The 19544-nt window shown below is 44.0% G+C and overlaps 1 protein-coding gene across 1 annotated transcript in view; it reads left to right on the forward strand.

Annotated features, from left to right (window-relative positions):
• SAXO1 (stabilizer of axonemal microtubules 1) overlaps nt 1-17779 on the forward strand; it is a 75711-nt gene extending 57932 nt beyond the window's left edge. Inside the window, exons 2-4 of the mRNA XM_006129989.4 lie at nt 5667-5846; nt 9607-9809; nt 16614-17779. Of these exons, the coding sequence (XP_006130051.1) occupies nt 5667-5846; nt 9607-9809; nt 16614-17641 (1411 nt within the window). The 3' untranslated portion in view covers nt 17642-17779. The remainder of the gene's footprint in view (nt 1-5666; nt 5847-9606; nt 9810-16613) is intronic.
• The last annotated feature ends 1765 nt before the right edge of the window (nt 17780-19544 follow it).

The raw sequence follows: 19544 nt of genomic DNA on the forward strand, positions 1-19544 counted from the left end.
TAATTATTAATAGAAATTAAAAACATAGAGACTGATTTGTCTCTTACTTGTTTTACTGTAAATCAATCAAGTAATGTATAATTTGCGTGGGTATGCACCAGAGAATTAAAACTATCCCTGGAAGCATCACAATTGTTACAATTTAGGGATAATGAGGGCTTAGAAATTAGGGTGTTGTTGGACAAATGTCATAACAAAGTCAATAGAATCCGTGAGAGAATCTCCTCTTATCTGCCCAGCTTTCTTTACTATTAAACTCTGAGTGACATACCGACTTGCCATGTTCAGATAACAGTAACTTCAGTGCCTAAGAACCATGTAATTGTTTTATAAATATTTATAGGCCAAATATTTATAGGCTCCACTCCTTGTTTAAGTGTCTTGCTCTGTGATTTACCTTAGTGTCCATTTTAATTTTTGTTTTAAAGAAAGGATCTCGTCATTCAAAAGTGTCTTTAATTTATCAGATATCAGTGAACTATCACCAATTGTTCTTTCCCCTGCTTGCTGTGTGTATGTGACACTGTAAGTGTTACTGCAACTTCTGTTTGCAGATGTCACTATTTTGGGCAAAGGAGTAAAAGGCAAAATGCTAAGAGATTTGCTTTTCTACCCTGGCATGGATGATTTATTATGGGTAAGCAGTTCCCTCAACAGCTAACTTTCAGATATCATGAAGTGTTGTTTGCATAATCTGATATTACATATACACTTGTATAGCTTGGAGAATTAAAACATAATTGAAAGTAACTGAGTGTATACACTGAGGCAGGAAAGAGTTTGGCTACGTCTACACTGGCATGATTTTCCGGAAATGCTTTTAGCGGAAAAGTTTTCCGTTAAAACATTTTCGGAAAAGCACGTCTAGATTGGCAGGACGCTTTTCCACAAAAGCGCTTTTTGCGGAAAAGCGTCAGTGGCCGATCTAGACGCGCTTTTCCGCAAAAAAGCCCCGATCACCATTTTCGCGATCGGGGCTTTTTTGCGGAAAACAAATCTCTGCTGTCTGCACTGGCCCTTTTGTGCAAACGTTTTTTGGAAAAAGACTTTTGCCCAAACGGGAGCAGCATAGTATTTCCGCAAAAGCACTGACAATCTTACATGAGATCTTCAGTGCTTTTGTGGAAATTCAAGCGGCCAGTGTAGACAGCTGGCAAGTTTTTCTGCAAAAGCAGATGATTTTGCAGAAAAACTTGCCAGTCTAGACATTGCCTTTGTGTTTAAACTCAATCTACCTCCCGACCACGATGGGCTCTGCTCAGCACAGTGTGTCAGCCCAGGTTTGTCACAGTTTCACGGCCTGGGATGAGGCTGTTTGCTGGTGATTGAAGGTATTTCCAGGCCCTCTCCCATTCCAAGGATCATCTCACTCCCTAAGGCAGTGTTTCTCAATCTTTTTTTATAAAGTACCCCTTTAAAAAATTTATATATATATATATATATAAAAATACCCCCAGTACCTACAGTTTTCAGACACACAACATTTTTTTCCACCATTACAACACATTTGTTTAAACAACTTAATAGTAGCTGAGCAGTGGTGAAATTTTTGGGTGTAAAAAGTACAAAAATAATAAAGCGCTATAAAACTTAAAACAAAAATTCAGTTTTCTCCAAAACTGTTGACGTACCCCCCCAGACTTCTCTCAAGTACCCCTAAGGGTACTCGTACCACTGGTTGAGAACACTGCCCTAAGGGTACTTCTCACTCATGTACTCCCTTCGTGCTGTTGTCAGGGGAGCTGATTCCTGTGGCCCCTCTGGTCAGCAAATGAATAAAAGAGAGAAACAATGAGGCTGTGTCTACACTGGCACCCTTTTCCATGAAAGGGATGCTAATGAGACACTTCGGAATTGCAAATTCCGCAGGGGATTTAAATATCGCCCGCGGCATTTGCATGAACATGGCTGCCGCTTTTTTCCGGCTCGGGGTTTTGCTGGAGAAAAGCTCCAGTCTAGATGGGATCTTGCGGAAAATAAGCCCTTTTCCGGAAGATCCCTTATTCCTACTTGAAAGTTAGGAATAAGGGATCTTGCGGAAAAGGGCTTATTTTCCGCAAGATCCCATCTAGACTGGAGCTTTTCTCCGGCAAAACCCCGAGCTGGAAAAAAGCGGCAGCCATGTTCATGCAAATGCCGCGGGGGATATTTAAATCCCCCGCAGAATTTGCAATTCCGAAGTGTCTCATTAGCATCCCTTTTACGGAAAAGGGTGCCAGTGTAGACACAGCCTGATAGTACAGCTAGTGAGCAGTACTGTTAAACTTTTACTTGTTCTTGAAGAAGGGGTAACAGTACTGGTCCAAATTAAAATCCCAGCAAAACAACACTCATGGCTACTCTTCCCTACCACCCATCTTTTAAATACCTGGCAATGTTTTCACGATGATCTAAGGATTCTTCGATTACTTGAATGCCCAGCCTTTTGTTATTCTTAATCACCCTGCCTCCCTGGCTGTGTCTACACTGCACCCCTTTTCCGGAAAAGGGATGCAGATGAGACAAGTCGGAATTGCAAATGAAGCGGGGATTTACATCTCCCCCGCTCCTTTTGCATGAACATGGCTGCCGCTTTTTTCCGGCTCGGGGCTTTGCTGGAAAAAAGCGCCAGTCTAGACGGGATCTTTTGGAAAATAAAGCCTTTTCTGAAAGATCCCTTATTCCTCTTAAAATCAGGAATAAGGGATCTTTCAGAAAAGGCTTAATTTTCCGAAAGATCCCGTCTAGACTGGCGCTTTTCTCCGGCAAAGCCCCGAGCCGGAAAAAAGCGGCAGCCATATTATACAAATGAAGCGGGGGATATTTAAATCCCCGCTTCATTTGCAATTCCAACTTGTCTCATCTGCATCCCTTTTCCGGAAAAGGGGTGCAGTATAGACACAGCCCCCCTGTTTCTAACAGACTCCCTGCCCCAAAGGCAAAGCAGCAAAAAGCACAAACTTTGTTGCAGTTAAGAGCTGCCTTTGGAGCCAAGGCATGCAGCTTTAGCAGACCTCAAGTATGAAATCCAGGGAGTGCAAACTCAGGAGGGGGGCTATTGTTTCTCCTAAGTCCCCATAAATGGTGCCTTTGACTCTAAGTCAAGGTCACAGGTCTACATTAAAGGAGCCTGCCTCAGACTAATTTCATGGCTCCCCTGTAGTGGAGATGTGCTATTTTGATTTTGCTATTTCAGGAGTTGTTATTTTGAATTTAGTTATTTCTAAGTAATTTTGTAGCGCAGATGTGCCCTGAGAGGTGAAGGTAGGAGAAGGAGCTTAGAATTTCAGTTCTATCTGATCAAGAATTTGTGTGGCCGGGGCTCTGTGCAGTGCTACTTATTGTGGCATTTTGCTATGAATTTTAGGTCTCTTTCTGGGTAACGTGTTGCTTCATGGCTCTGCACTCCATTGGCATGGCAAACTCACCTATATGCAGAGCCTTCAAATGGCTGATGTTCACAAGCAGGGGCTGCTTTAATCAACAGGCAGAATGAGGGCCTTGCACATTTAATTGCTGCCCCTTTCCGTGCTGTGCTGAGGAAAGGAGTTATCTCTTTTTCCTTTCTGTCTTTTTCTCCTCAGCATCTGAGGAAGTGAGTTATAGCTCATGAGAGCCCCATGCCCTTTAGTTAGTCTTTGAAGTGCCACTGGAGTCCTTGTTTTTGCTGAAACAGACTATCACCACTACCCCTCTGATCCCTTCATACACTTTCCAGCACTGCCAGAGTCAATGTATCTGCCTCAAGCCATGGCTTCAAGCCACAAAATAACCATTCGACTTAACTCGGGTGGTCAAATATTGGAATAAATTGCCAAGGGAGGTGGTGGAATCTCCCTCTCTGGAGATATTTAAGAACAGGTTAGATAGACATCTGTCAGGGATGGTGTAGACGGAGCTTGGTCCTGCCTTGAGGGCGGGGGGCTGGACTCGATGACCTCTCGAGGTCCCTTCCAGTCCTATTATTCTATGATTCTATAACTCTTTTAATCCACACAGTTTTACTATTTCTAGTGTTGTCGGAGGAAATAGGATTACACTTCCTTACGTCTTTCGTAACAACTATTCCAAATCTGATTTCAGATCCAATGATTTGGATGAATCCAGTTTTCTTGAGAGGGTCACTGCTACCTAGATTGTAATTTGCAACCCTCTTTCTGGGACTAGTCCTGTCTGTTTTGTGCCTTATTTCTACAGCACTTATCACAAAGGAGATCCCTGACTGGGATTTCTGGATTCACCTCTAATGGCAACAGATAATTACTACAAATAATTTGAAATCTTGTCAACTTCAAAAGATGTTGAAAGTGGATCCTTTCTGCATCTGCCCCCAAGTTCCTTTGGAGCTTAGGGGGTTTGCACTCACATTGTCTATAGAACAGTCTCTCCTTTGCTGCTATGAGAAAAAGCCACATAAAGAGGGAGGTGAAATGAAGTAACTAACCATGCAGTGGAAACTGACTATATGCAAAGTGATGTCCAAAAGAAACTGGAGAAATTTTGTGCATTGACGTGATTTCAGGGGTCACTTGGAATCATAATATGTAAAATCTTTCCAGACAGAAGAGTGGCTTTTAAGTAGTAGGAGCATCTTTAAAATTACAGATAGCATCAATCACAAGCTTTGGCTAATGGTTTTGAAGTGAGTATGTTATCTGATGATTTCCATAAAGCTCCTGACTTACTATCACTGAAAAATGGAGTAACCTTGACTTTGGTTTTGATTTGCTTAATCTGAAAGAGGATATTTGTTTAGTTCAGCACTAAATGTAAGAATTTAAACTTGTGCAGAGCGTTCCTCAGGGATCCATATTGAAAGGTTTATTGTTTACAATGCTGGCTTATGACCTGCATCAATTTGAAAATCCATATGTGTGCAGAAGTTGCAATACATTATGCTGCTTTGACAATGCAAGATGTGGCAAGAGCCAAAGAGATGGCTTAAAATGTGCTAGATAGGAACAGTGTAAAAGAAAGGACCACAGCAAAGATGCCCATTGGGCAGAAGATTGTACTAGTATGTTTCAAACTTGATGGGCTTTCCCAGTTTCAGAAGCCATAACTACCAAGTCTCAGTTGGAATTGAGAACATTCAGCTCCTGGTGGGATCGAGTCTCTTTGGTCCACTCCTACTTTTGTTTATATCAATGGGAATGTTGTTGCTGTGTCCTTCGGAGCAGGCTTATGCTGTTAAGACTGGATTCTCCATTGTCTTGCCCTCGCATAGCCATTTGGTGCTGGGGTGAAATTCCACACAGGTGTGAGAGCTGACCTGGTAGCTCTTCACACACACTTTGCATCGGTATATACAACTGCACAAGGTACAGGCACTGGAGAATCCAATCCTGAATCCGAACAGCTGAGCAAAAGGGTGATACCTGGAGCATCCAGCCTGGCTCAGAAGGGGGTATTTAGGTAAATCTAGGATTTATGAACACTTTCTAGTTTGTGGTTACTCACTTTTCTAACCTATGGCTAGTTTTTTTTATATAGGTTGTCATTGGTACAGGCTATTGCAGAAACTGTGGGCTGCAGAACTCTCCATTTAGGTGGTCTGCAGATCCCTATCCGTGTGCACCTGGGAACCCGCATATGACAGAATGAAGGATTACCCACCCGTCATGCACCATCATGTCTTTTGCTTTGTGAGGCTCAGTCAATAACGTCTATGCTACTCTTCTGCACAGGCGCCACCACTGCCCACATCTTCCCACCCGGATCTATGAGAAGAGTGAGAAGCCATGCTTCCTGTCAGAATACGTGGATCAATACCCCCTGTATCCTTACGCCCATCCCAGAGACTCATTCAAGCCAAAGGCAGACTACCAGAGGCAGGCAGTGGCCGTGGAGGGAATGACAACGTTCAAGTAAGAACCAGAGAAAGGGAGGAAGGGCGGGAGAATAAAGGTGAGGGTGGGAAATAATCATTGCCTCTCTCAAGGGGAGACTGAGGAGAACAGACAGGACCTTGCACTCTAGTGGGGCTGTGATAACAGCCACCTGCAGTTGTTGGGGAGTAAGGAAGGAGCCAGGGCTTGGGGGTGCTGCTGCTGGGATGGGGAGATGTGGCCTGTGGAGGGAGAATGTCTGGACCAAAGAGGCATGGCTGGGCTCTTGGCTTTCACCCCCTCCCAGCACTGAGCAGACTAGAAGCAGCCAGGAATTCACCATGAAAAGGAACTGCGCAAGGCTGCCAGGCCTAAGTGCATTGAATCAAGGGCTGTCTCAATGGGGTGTGATGCTCTTTATTTTTCTTAATTAGAATTTTGGTATGATGGATTAGTTGGCTTTTCCTTGCCCAGCTGTAGCCACCCCTTCCTCCCTAAAGGCACCCCATGCAGGGAAGCAGCTGGGGGAGGAGTTTCCCTTCCCTCCCACTCCTGCAAGGGATTCCCCACAACACCCAGTGTTAAAGGGGACACTGCTGGCAGCATGTGGCCACCCTGTGCAGGGAAGAGATTGGAGGTGAGGGGGAGAAGCTGACCCCGCTGTGGCCTCCCCCATACAGGGACTTTGGGGTGTCCCTTCCCTCCCACTTCGGGGATGGATTTACCCCTCCCTCTTCCTTCCCAGTCCCTGCCTGCCTCCTTAACACAGCCAGCCTCTTCGCAGCTGCCTGGTGGGGAGCAGAGGACAGCAAGCACAGAAACAGGAGCTCCTGTTTACTCAGGAGCTCCAGCACATGGAGCTTTTCCCTCTGGCCAGGTCTCCTGCCTGCATGAGAGGAACCGGAAGTGTCTGCCTGGGGAGGCTGGGGAAGTTTATAAAGCAGCTCCTGGGACTTCACGGCTGCTGGACCCACCCTCCACCCCGAGGGCCGGATTAAATTGTTTGACGGGCTGGAGGTTCCCCACCCCTATGTTAAGCCATAAAAACAATCCATTCTAACAAGTGGCCACGATGGGGGGAAAATGAGATAGAGTCCCACGCAGTGCAATGCTGAACCATTTTTGAATTCCACTCTGATGTGGGTTTAACTGTGCCCCCTTCTTAGTTCCCTCTAAATTAATCAAAAAATTGGCTTCCTGCTCGTGGTGGCATCATGCGGTGAAATGCAAGACTCTGAGCCACCCATACTCAGCAGGGAATTTGATTTCTCTTTCCTCAAATGAAGGCTGCTGGTTGAAGTTTGAATATATCGCTGCTTGCTTACTTTGTGCCCTCAGGCTCTGTCATCAATAATCCCTTTCTCATCTGTGCTGCAGCTAAAGAGACCCTCAAATAGTAAACTACCAGCCACGGGCAGCTATCTCTTTGAGGGAGATGTGCTGTTGTGTGGTGGGTCAGCCTCCCTCTTCTACTTTTGTTTACGGCTCTGGTCTTTGGATAGCTCCCCAAGCAATTTGTGTAGCCATGGTTACTTTCGTTGCTGAAGCATGAGCGGCTGGACATGGAGCTCATGCGCAGGAGCTACTCAAGACTTGCAATCGAGGTATCTCTTTGCCAGTCTGGCGGAGATGTAAGTTTCCATTCCGCATTCCATTTCCAAATGCTCAGTCTTCTGGTTAGAGTGGGAGACTCCTGCATAATCGGTAAAGGTCAAGGGCCAAGATCCTTGCTACAAACAGTGCTGCAAGGTTGTGGAGTGCTGTTTTGATAGTGGGACAGCTGTTGTGTTGGTTTGGTCCACTGATCAGCTGCCAGTGACTCTGGGGGCTGATACAGCAGCAAGGGAGCAGTAGGACACAGAGGGTACGTCTAAACTACATGGCTCCGTCGACGGAGCCATGTAGATTTGTTGTTTTGGCAAAGGCAAATGAAGCCGCGATTTAAATGATCACGGCTTCATTTACATTTACATGGCTGCCGCGCTGAGCCGACAAACAGCTGATCAGCTGTTTGTCTGCTCAGCGCGCTAGTCTGGACGCTCCCCTGCCGACATCAAAGCCCTTTGTCGGCAGCCCCGGTAAACCTCATCCCACGAGGAATAACGGGGCTGCCGACAAAGGGCTTTGATGTCGGCAGGGGAGCGTCCAGACTAGCGCACTGAGCAGACAAACAGCTGATCAGCTGTTTGTCGGCTCAGCGCGGCAGCCATGTAAATGTAAATGAAGCCGCGAACATTGAAATCGCGGCTTCATTTGCCTTTGCCTATGTGTCTAATCTACATGCCTCTGACGACACAGCCAGATAGCCCCAGCTGTATTCCCTCCACCAGCCCCTAAGTGCTAGCGACGGAGTTGTTCCTACATTGTCTGATGCTGGAATGATTCTCCTATGGCTTTTCGGACAGAATCAGCAGGTCGTTTGGCCAAAGGGGCTGTGGTGCCCAAGAGGAGCTAAGACCAATAGGCCCAATAGGACCATGTTAATGAAAATACAATAGCACTGCTCATCCAGCATCTGCCTCTAGCTGTTTCTATAAAGTGTTACTGGAGAAAGATACCATTGATACAATATCTTAAAATAGGGTTTTGTTTTGTTTTTTTAAATAATAGAAACTTATCTCCACACTGAGAACAGAGAAACACCAGTTGAGGAAATAGTTAACATCTTTTCCATTAAGCCCTGGTCTATACTAGGGAGTTATTTCAAAATAACCCCCCTTATTTTGAAATAGTAAATGGAGCATCCACACTACCAAACTCGTTATTTCGAAATAACGGGCTGGTTATTTCAAAATCTGTACTCCTGCTTTCCTTGGGGAATACGCTTATTTCAAAATAGCGTTAGTGTGGACACTGTGCTGCTGCTATTTCAAAATAACTACTCCCCAGAGTAATTTGACTTAATTACTCCCTAGTGCTTCCTGGGGCTCTAAGTCGAGGTAGCACAGTCACAATAATGGAGCCTGCCTCGGACTAATTTCGAGCCTCCCCCCTCCCTGCTGGTGGGGACATGCCATTTTGATTTTGTTATTTCAAATGTAGTTATTTTGAAACAATTTCCTAGTGTAGACATGCCCAAATAGTGTCCCGTCCAGAAATGCACCAGCCCCTTCCTCGGCTGGGCTGCTGTGGCATGCACTGTCAGAGCATGCCTGACTTTCATCCTGCATGCAGCGGGTTTTGCAAGCATTCCAAAATAGTCACTGGACTGAAATGCTTTAATTGGGCTTTAAAAAGGAGCCTAAGGAAGCTAGGTGCCCAACTCCCATTGAATGTCTGGGTATTTGGGTGCCTAACTCATTTTGGCACCTTTGAAAAATTCTAGCGTTAAATAATACTCTTGAGTGATGGTGTTGTCTCAGGCTATGTCTATTACAAGATGTGACCCATCTCTGTCTGTAAGAGAAACGTGCCCTCCAGCATGGACCTTACCTGCAACATGGGCTGCTGAATAGCATGGTGGGCTTGGTGATGTGCATGAGTTAGAATGAGACCACAAAACTCACTAGCTAGATTATTTCCTGGTCTAACTCCATTGAAGTCCATCTCTAACTCTGTGTAAACCCACTGGATTGAGACAAGGAGGAATCTGAACCACTTAAAGGAGTCCATGGTCCTGTTTCATACATACTGTAATTGCAGCAGTATTAGAGCCGCGTTTTATACAAATGAAAATCTCGTGTATTGCATTATCTTTAATGTGCTATCTAACCTTTCTTTAGGCATCCAGCATAAGGAACATACACTTAGTCCTCCAGACAAGGGCAGAAGTAAAATGTATTGCCATTATTGTTTTCAGGAGAGATTACGTACCTCATGAAGTATTGCCAGTAAAATTCAAAGCACCTGAAAAATATGTCAAGAGTGATGAGAATATGGATTTGATCTCAACATATAAACAGGACTATAACCCCTATTCTGTTGGTCGAGTTCCTCCATGTTTGCCCCGTGAGACTAACTATTCCTCCAATGTCAAGATGGACACAATACCTACATACAAAGGTATGTACTCCTGTAGCTGTTTTGTAAGAGGGAGTCACTCGTAACATCTTGCTTCAAGAGAACAGAATGAGAATACACAGACTTCTGTATTTGTTATTTCTTATATTGCCTTGATAGACTGGTTCTGTAGGAGCCTTAAAAGAACTACTGGAAAGTCAAGTAACCTGGGCACTTTGGGTTGTACTGATGCTAAGGACAGAATTTTAATCTGGTTTGACTTTCTTCTTGGTGTCTGGCCCTTGTTTAAGGGTGGTTGTGAGGTGGCTATTGGGGGCTTGTGGAGCCTTTCCTTCACCCCTCCTTGCCTAGAGCATCACCAAGACCTTCAGCACTGCCCTAACACCAGCCGTTCAGCATCCAGGGGAAACATTGCTGTAATGCTCTGCCTTTTTGGGTCATGGGTAGTTTGGGATCTTAATTAATTCCTGATTAGCTGAGCAGCTCAGCCAGTGGAGCCAATCCAGTTCAGAATGTCACTAACAAACACAAGGCCAGATTCTGCTCCCACTTATGTTGGTGTGAATTGGGAACCGTTCCAATGCACATTCACAATTGCTGCTATTTTATGTGCTGCTGGTGTATGTGTGGGCGGAGGCAAGGGTTCCTTTCAGGGTTGTAATGGAATTGGCATCCTTCTTTTCCTTCCAAGGTGAAGGAATCCTTTACACTCTGACAACTGCTCCAACAAAAAAGAGTACAAGTTCTATAGTACTTTACAGTCACAGCCCACAGAACCCTTCATAGAAGTGTGCAAGTTTTCCTCTCCATGTTGGGTGGATGAGAAACTAAGGCATAGAGGGAGACATTAAGTAACTCACCTAAGGCCACATACAGTGGCAAAGTCTGGTCTCCTAGTCTAGTACTCTATCTATTGAAGCATTGCATTCCGTTTAATTTTTATTGCCATCATCTTAAGGTATTGGACTGCAGGGATTGTATTTGTTGTCCTAATATGAACTAAATACTAGAGTGAGTCACTTGCAGATTTTCCTTCTCCATAAGGTCTGAGCCCACTGGGATGAATACTACACTCAGTTCTAACACTAGCATGAATCTAGAGCAATTCTACTGGCTTTGGAATTGTTTGTCATGTGGCATTAGGGCATTTTGCCTCTCCAGTATCAGGAAGCTGGTCTTAAACAGTAATCTGCTAATTGCAGCCTTTTGTGCTACCAGTAGATGGCTGGGCTAGCACTTTGTGTGTTACTTCAAATAATTTTGGAATATGTTATTTTTTCTCTTCTGCAAAACAAGTAGTATTCTTAGGCGGATTGCTAGCATGAGGGTTTGGCCCTAATCAGTAAAATGAATTCTCTGATTTAAAATAAACACCAAGCACAAAAACAAAATGCATGAACATAGGGGTTTTTACCAAAAGTTAAGGTTATACAATGAAAATGACAAAAAGACATAAAAATGAGTGTCCAAATAAAAGTATCGGAGGGGTAGCTGAGTTAGTCTGAAGATAAAGCATTCAAAGCCATTATTCTTTATGTCCTGATGTGTTTACATATGCTTAAAATATCACCTCAGAACCATATGTAAATCTTTTTTGTTTTATAAGTGTTTAGGCCAGGATTTTTAATAGTGCACTCAAGTATTCTAATAAAATGCATCACCACTACATTCGGTTGTAATTTTCAGTATTTTTCAAAATACCACAAATGGAAATATCCATCTAATAACCCTCAACGATTAGCTTCCATGTTGAGTTAATTCATTTAAAAGGCCATAGATCACCAATAAGGTTTGCAATGTGCTCTTACCTTTTCAGACTTATGGCATTAAAAAGGCTTGATTAATCACCATTCAGGGTACATTTATTTGTAATATGCCATTCAAAGGTTTCAGATAATGCCACTTTGGCAATAAACGCCTTTCATATGAAGTCATGAGTCCATGCAAGCCAGTGGTTTTAAATGATGCTATTGGCTACCACAATTGGGCTACATCTACACCGGCCCCTTCTTCGGAAGGGGCATGCTAATTTTGAACTTGGGAATAGGGAAATCCGCGGGGGATTTAAATATCCCCCGCGGGATTTAAATAAACATGGCCGCCGCTTTTTTTCCGGCTTGGGGAAAAGCCGGAAAAAAGCGTCTAGACTGGCGCGATCCTCCGGAATAAAGCCCTTCAAAGTAGAAATAAGAGATCCTCCAGAAAAGGGCTTTATTCCGGAGGATCGCGCCAGTCTAGACGCTTTTTTCCGGCTTTTCCCCAAGCTGGAAAAAAAAGCGGCGGCCATGTTTATTTAAATCCCGCGGGGGATATTTAAATCCCCCGCGGATTTCCCTATTCCCAAGTTCAAAATTAGCATGCCCCTTCCGAAGAAGGGGCCAGTGTAGACGTAGCCTTAATGTCTGACAGCTTTGCAACTTGATTTCTTAACACTGCATGAAGCATGGTTTCAAAGTTTTCCTCTTTTCTCAGCTGAGCTTAGTCTTGTGGGGTATATTCATGTATATAATCTAATTAAAATGTGGTCTAGCTTGGTTATATAGAGAGCTACCTGAGCATTTGGTTTGTGTCCTAGGCTTCTTCCCATACTCGATGCAGTATGGTGACCTGGGTCCTTTTGGATTGTTAGGCCGTGGGGCCGTCACTCTCCCACTCTGTTGGCAGTCCTGCCTTAGGGCCATATTTTTCAAGGTATTTGGGCACCAAAAGATGAGGGTAATTGCTTAGAGTTAGAGGGATTTTCAAAAGCTCCCAATCTGACCGTTTTCAACAGTAGCTAGCCTTCTAGGTACTTTTGGACAGTCCCCTTTGACACTGATTTACATCTTAGGTGCCTAAGTATCTCTATAATCTGGCCTTGGCACCTAAATAGTAGGATGGCTGGTGTCATATAAATGCTTAAAATAAACCAGGCCAGATTACATTAGACAGATCTTCAATCTGAAGAAGAAAATAAAATGCTGGCTCCACCGAAGTCACTGGGAATTTTGCCATTGACTTCAGTGGGATCAGGATTTCATCCAAGTTGAATTTACAAACCTCAGCCATGGAAAGTGAAAGGTCCCTATGCATGCAGGCCTCTCCTCACAGTCTTGCATGAAACCTGTCTGGGCTAGGTCAGAGCATGAACAGTAGCAGTGCTAGTTACTGCTGCCACTTCATGCTGGGTGTCAGGGCAGAAGGACTTGAGAACATATGCTTAATTTAAAAATAAGATTGAATGTTTTAACTTTGCACTGGAATGAGCACAGTTCTAATATAGTTGTGCTGCATTACAAAACAGTCATTCAGAGAGAATAATATTGCTCAGACTGGAGAATTCAAATATCCCGATGCCTAATTGCATCATTTACTTTCTGGTACTTTGAAAGTACCGGATGTCCTTCTCATAAAGAATCAGCTGGAATGTTATTTGCCTCAGGATTCTCAATGTGGTTTGAAGAAACAAAAAGACTTGGGTTAGTGCCAAGGCTATTTCATTTCAACTTCCTACCAGTAACCATATTGCTCTCTAGGGGAACCTGCATAAGATTAGCAAGAGGGAAGAAAGATGGGTTTGTGGCTAAAGCATTGGTCTGAGAGCCAGGAGTTCGTGCCACATATTTCCATGTGCTCTGGAAGTCACTTTAACTCCCCGTGACTTGTTTTCCCCATCTATAAAACAGGATACAGTATGTACCCATCACCCAGGATTGTACAGAGTGTGCACAAATGTTTGTAATGTGGTAGATTGTATTTAAGTTTGTAAGTAGTCTGGGGTACGAACCAACTCTTATGTTTGCACAGTGCCTAGCACAGTGGGATCCTGATCTGTCAATACCAGCAAAACACTACTAATTCATTAATATTAATAGGTTAAGATTCCGCACATGTTGATAGTACTGCAAACATATAGAGCAGTGCAAAGAAAGCAGGAAATGCCTCCCTGCCCTGCTCTAAATATTGTCAAGAAGAAATCCTGAAGAACTCCGGGGAAGCTAAAAACAATCTAGCCAACTGAGCAAATCACTGAAGAAGACTCAGCAAGTGAGGACTGTTTTGTAGCTGAGGCTCTAGACTGAGACTCTGGAGATCCCATCTTTAAAAAAGGGGAAGGAGGAGGATCTGGGGAACTATAGATTGATCAGCTTCACCTCAGTCCCTGGAAAATCAGGCAGCAAATCCTCAAGGAATTTAGGAGAGGAAGGAGATCAGGAACAGTCAACATGGATTCACCAAGGGCAAGTCGTGCCTGACCAACCTAATGGCCTTCTTTGATGAGATAACTGGCGCTGTGGATATAGAGTCCAGGGTGACCTAGACAAATTGGAGGATTGAGCCAAAAGAAATCTGAGGTTCAACAAAAACAAATGGAGAATCTTGCGCTTGGGATGGAAGACTCCAAAGCATTGTTACAGGCTGGGGACCAACTGGTTAAGTGGCAGTTCTGCAGAAAAGGACTTAGGGATTACAGTAGAAGAGTAGCTTTATATAAGTCAACAGTGTGCCCTTGTTGCCAAGAAGGCTAATGGCACATTGAGCTACCTTAGTAGGAGCATTGCCCACAGAGTGAGGGAAGAGATGACTCCCCTCTGTTTGGCGCTGGTGAGGCCACACCTGTAATAGTGTCCAGTTTTGGGCCTCCCCACTACAGAAAGGATACGGAAAAATTGGAGAGCATCCAACAGAGAGCAATGAAAATGATTAGGGGACTGGGACATGTGAGAAGAGTGGTGGTGGTGGTGGTGGGGGATTTGATTGCAGCCTTTAACTACCTGAAGGGGGGTTCTAAAGAGGATGGAGAGAGGCTGTTCTCCATGGTGACAGATGGCGGAAGGAAGAGCAATGGTTCCTCAAGGTCTCTCACCAAAGGCTCTTAAGTAAAATAAGTTGTCATGGGATAAGAGGGAAGATCCTTTCATGGATTGAGAACTGGTTAAAAGACAGGAAACAAAGGGTAGGAATAAATGGTAAGTTTTCAGAATGGAGAGAGGTAACTAGTGGGGTCCCCCAAAGGTCTGTCCTGGGACCAAGCCTATTCAACCTATTTATAAATTATCTGGAGAAAGGGGTAAACAGTGAGGTGGCAAAATTTGCAGACGATACTAAACTGCTCACGATAGTTAAGACCAAAGCAGACTGTGAAGAGCTTCAGAAAGATCTCACCAAACTAAGTGACTGGGCAACAAAATGCCAAATGAAATTTAATGTTGATAAATGTAAAGTAATGCACATTGGAAAAAATAACCCAAACTATACATATATGGGGACTTATTTAGCTACAACTGCTCAAGAGAGAGATCTTGGAGTCATTGTGGATAGTTCTCTGAAAATATCCACTCAGTGTGCAGCGGCTGTCAAAAAAGCAATGTTAGGAACCATTAAAAAAGAGCTAGAGAATAAGACAGAGAATATCTTATTACTTCTATATAAAAACATGGTATGCCCATATCTTGAATACGGCATACAGATGTGGTCGCCTTTTCTCAAAAAAGATATATTGGCATTAGATAAGGTTCAGAAAAGGGCAACAAAAATACTGCTTTTGTGGAAAAACTTGCCAGCTGTCTACACTGGCTGCTTGAATTTCCGCGAGAACACTGACTTGCTACTGTCTGAAATCAGGGCTTCTTGCGAAAATACTATGCTGCTCCCATTCAGGCAAAAGTCCTTTTGCGCAAAAGGGCCAGTGTAGACAGCTCAGATTTGTTTTGCGCAAAAAAGCCCTGATCGCGAAAATGGCGATCGGGGCTTTTTTTTGCGGAAAAGCGCTTCTAGATTGGCATGGATGCTTTTCCGCAAAAAGTGCTCTTGCGGAAAAGCGTCCGTGCCAATCTAGACATGCTTTTCCGCAAATGTTTTTAACAGAAAACTTTTCTGTTAAAAGCATTTGCGGAAAATCATGCCAGTCTGGACGTAGCCCTTATGTCTCAAGTTTCAGTGGAGGAGGTTTAGATTGGATATTAGGAAAAACTATTTCACTAGGAGGAGGGGGGAAGCTCTGGAATGGGTTACCTAGGGAAATAGTGGAAACTCCATCTTTTGCAGTTTAAGACCAGACTTGACAAAACCCTGGCTGGAATGATTTATTTGGTCTTAGCCCTGATTTATTTGTCCTGAAGTCTCTTCCAACCTTACTCTTGTGTGATTCTGTGATCGGTGTTCAATTCCCAGGTCTCTCTCAGCTGCAGTGTGTAAGTCACTTAGCCTTTCAGTGTCTCCGTTTGTCATCTCAGTAAAATGGGGATGATGACAATCCTCTCTTTTTCCCCACCATTCTTTGTGTTGTTTAGTTAGGGTGTGTCTAGACTACATGGCTCCGTCGACGGAGCCATGTAAACTATTTATACCCGACATAGTCAATGAAGCGGGGATTTAAATAATCCCCGCTTCATTAAAACAAAAATGGCCACCGCGCTGTGTTGACAATCAGCTGACCCGGCACAGCGCGGCAGTCTAGATGGAGATCGGTCGACAACGGAAGCCTTTGTCGACTGCTCCCTTATGCCTCGCGAAACGAGGTTTACAGGAGTGGTCAACAAAGGCTTCCCTTGTTTTAATGAAGCGGGGATTATTTAAATCCCCGCTTCATTGACTATGTCGGGTAAACTAGTTTACATGGCTCCGTCGACAGAGCCATGCAGTCTAGACACACCCTTACATTGCAAATGCCACAGGGGCAGGGATAGTCTCTCGCAATGTTTTTGCACAGTGCCTACCTAGCACAAAGGGGACTGACTGACACAATTGTAACACAAACAACAAATACAAAGTATAATAAAAACTAATAACCAAAACATAGCATGTTCTATTTTTAAACTAACTACAGAATCTGTGCATTTAAATTAGTCTCTTCTTACATTTTAGGTGACTATGTGCAATGGAATGAACCAAAACGAGAGATGATTAAACCAGACAACAAATACCATCCAGCAGAAGCAAAATTTGACTATAGAACCACTGTCCAGGATGATTATGTATATAAGGGACCAGTTACAACTCACAGCTGCAAACCTCTGAATCCAGCCCACGTAACCAAAGTGCCCTTGGAGGACCTGACAAATTATAAGCTGAATTATGTGCCACATCCCCTGGAGAAACGCTTTGTCCACGAGTATGAGAAGTATAAACCCAGTGAAGGCCCATTTGATGGCCTCACTACCCACAAACAATCATACAAGGGTCTGGCTGGCCCACCTGCCAAGATAGTGAAGCCGTACCAGGCAATGCCAACCCATGATCTCCCGTTTTCCTCTTCTACAGAATTTCGGGAAAAATACCAAGCCTGGCCACAGCCCCCCACGTTCATTAGAAAACCTGATGTGTACGTACCCCCTGTGGAGAAAATGGACCTTCAGACAACTACTCAGACTCATTACACATACCCTAAGGGCCAGCCAGCAAAGTCATGTCGGCCCTTGGGCCATGTTCAGAAAGCCACTGCACCCTTTGACAGCTGCTCCACCATGAAAGATGATTACAAGCCATGGCATGGAAAGAAAGCAATGCCCATCATACACCCCCCAGAAATTACTTTGCCAGCAGAACCGATGGAGAACCTGACTACTTTTCGGGCCCATTATGTGCCTCACCCCCCCATTTTCACTAAGAGCTTTAAGCCGGGTTGGTCAGCTGTGAGGCCTAACATACCAGTCGATGCAGAAACCACCTACACCACCAGCTACACACCAAAGGAAACTGTCAGGTGCCTTGCCTCCTACAAAGAACCCCCCGGCTACGTGCTTCAAGAAATTGATGCCAGTGGCCACAAGTTCTACTGCCCCATTTCAGAGGCTGAGCGCCCACTGAGTTCAAAGAGTAAAGAGCGAAGCAGCCGCCTTTCTGGCAATGGATTAACACTACCAGGCCCAAAGGAACTAGCAGTGCTAGCCTGACTCTTTTTTTTGGTAACTCTTCTAATCCGATCATTGATTTTATTCCTCTAAAGAGCTTAAAAATAGCTCCCAAGGACTAGCTCCTAGTGGAACATCTGAATAATAAGAATCCCAATGCCCAGGGAAAGAACATTTTAATCACCTGGTTGTCAGTGGTTTTTTCCAACTCTGTCTTTAGTTAAGCAATGTCTATCACAAACATATCAGGCACTGAGTTTCCTCCATGATGAGTGTGTATAGCAGCCTAGATAGATGGCTAAGTAGGCAGATCCGTAAGTTGCTATAAAAAAGAAAATAGAGGTTATATTTGACTGCGGCTAAATAGCACAAGCCCAAGGTCCTGTTTTATTTATTGAGTCCATACAAGACAGGAAGAATGTTTAAAATTAGATTTTTCAGGATTGTGTCTTCCATAATAGAAAAGCACAGAACTGTAGGGTGGAAATGACCTTGTGAAATCCAGCACCCTATGCTGAGGCAGGGCCAAGTAAACACCTCTGCCTTGGAAGCCTGATTCAGTGCTCAACTATCTTATAGTTTTTTCCTAATATCCAACCTAAATCTCCTTTGTTGCAGATTAAGCCCATTACTTCTTGTCTTAACTTCACTGGGCATAGAAAACAAATGATCGCTCTCTTAATAAGCCTTCATGTGTTAAGGGTTAGTATTAGGTTCCTGTTCAGACTTCTTTTCTCAACACTAAACATGCCCAACATTTTAAAAACTTTTCTCAAAGGTGAGCTTTTTATTCTTTTTGTTTGCCTCTTTCCTGAAGTATGCAGCCCAGAATTAGATGCTACAATATTCTAGTTGAGGCCTCACTAATGCTGAATGGAGAGGAGAATTAATGTCTCCCAGCATATTAACCATTTTTGCAATTGCGTGCATCACATTGCTGACTCATATTGAATTTGTGGTTCACTGTAACCCCCGGGTTCTTTTCAGCTAGTCTACATCTACACTGGCAGCTTCTTGCGCAAGAACAGCCGTTCTTCTGCAAAAACTTGCCGGCTGTCTACACTGCACGAGCGTTCTTCCAGAAGTAAATTTACAGTACAGCTTTGTAAAACAGGGCTTCTTCCAAAAGAGTTATTCCTCTTCCCACGAGGAATAAGCCGTCTTGCGCAAGAGCTCTTCCAGAAGAGGCCAGTGTAGACAGGCAACATGAATTTCTTGCACAAGAAGCCCCTATGGTTAAAATAGCCATCAGAGCTTTCTTGTGCAAGAGAGCATTTACGCTGCCATAGATGCTCTTGCGCAAAAGCACATGGCAGTGTGGACACTCTCTTGTGGAAGAGTTTTTGCACGAGAACTCTTCCACAAAAGAGTTCTTGTGCAAGAATCTGCCAGTGTAGACATAGCCCTCTAGTACTGCCTGACCAATTATTCCCCATTTTGTTGTTGCAGATTTGTATTTTTCCTTCTTAAGGACTTGCTCTTTATTGAATTTCAGCTTGTTGATTTCAGACTAATGTTCTAATTGGTTGAGGTTGTGTAAATTCAATGGCCTTCCACAGTGCTTACAAACCCTTACAGCATGGTTTATAAGCAAAATTTATAAGCACATGCTCCACTTGATTATCCAGGTCACTAATGAAAATATTGACTAGTACTAGATTCAGGACTAACTCTGGTAGGACTTAAGTTCTCACGTGGTTGTGCAATAGCCTCTTAAGCTGTGTGCAAGGGCTCAGGCCTGTAGTGGGGAGAGACTCACTGGCCCCAGCATAGACCTGCCCTGGACTTGCTGCAGCCAAGAGAGAGGTGCCCTTATCCCCATCCCAAGTGCTGCTGTGGGATGAGAGAGTTGGGAAAGTCTTCGCTCACCATTTTATCCCCTGGGAAACCCGAGCCCCTATCCTTGGTCATACCCCAGAGCTGACACCTGCAACTGAAGTCATCA

This window comes from Pelodiscus sinensis, chromosome 6, assembly GCF_049634645.1.
Source record: "Pelodiscus sinensis isolate JC-2024 chromosome 6, ASM4963464v1, whole genome shotgun sequence".
Taxonomy (NCBI): domain Eukaryota; kingdom Metazoa; phylum Chordata; order Testudines; family Trionychidae; genus Pelodiscus; species Pelodiscus sinensis.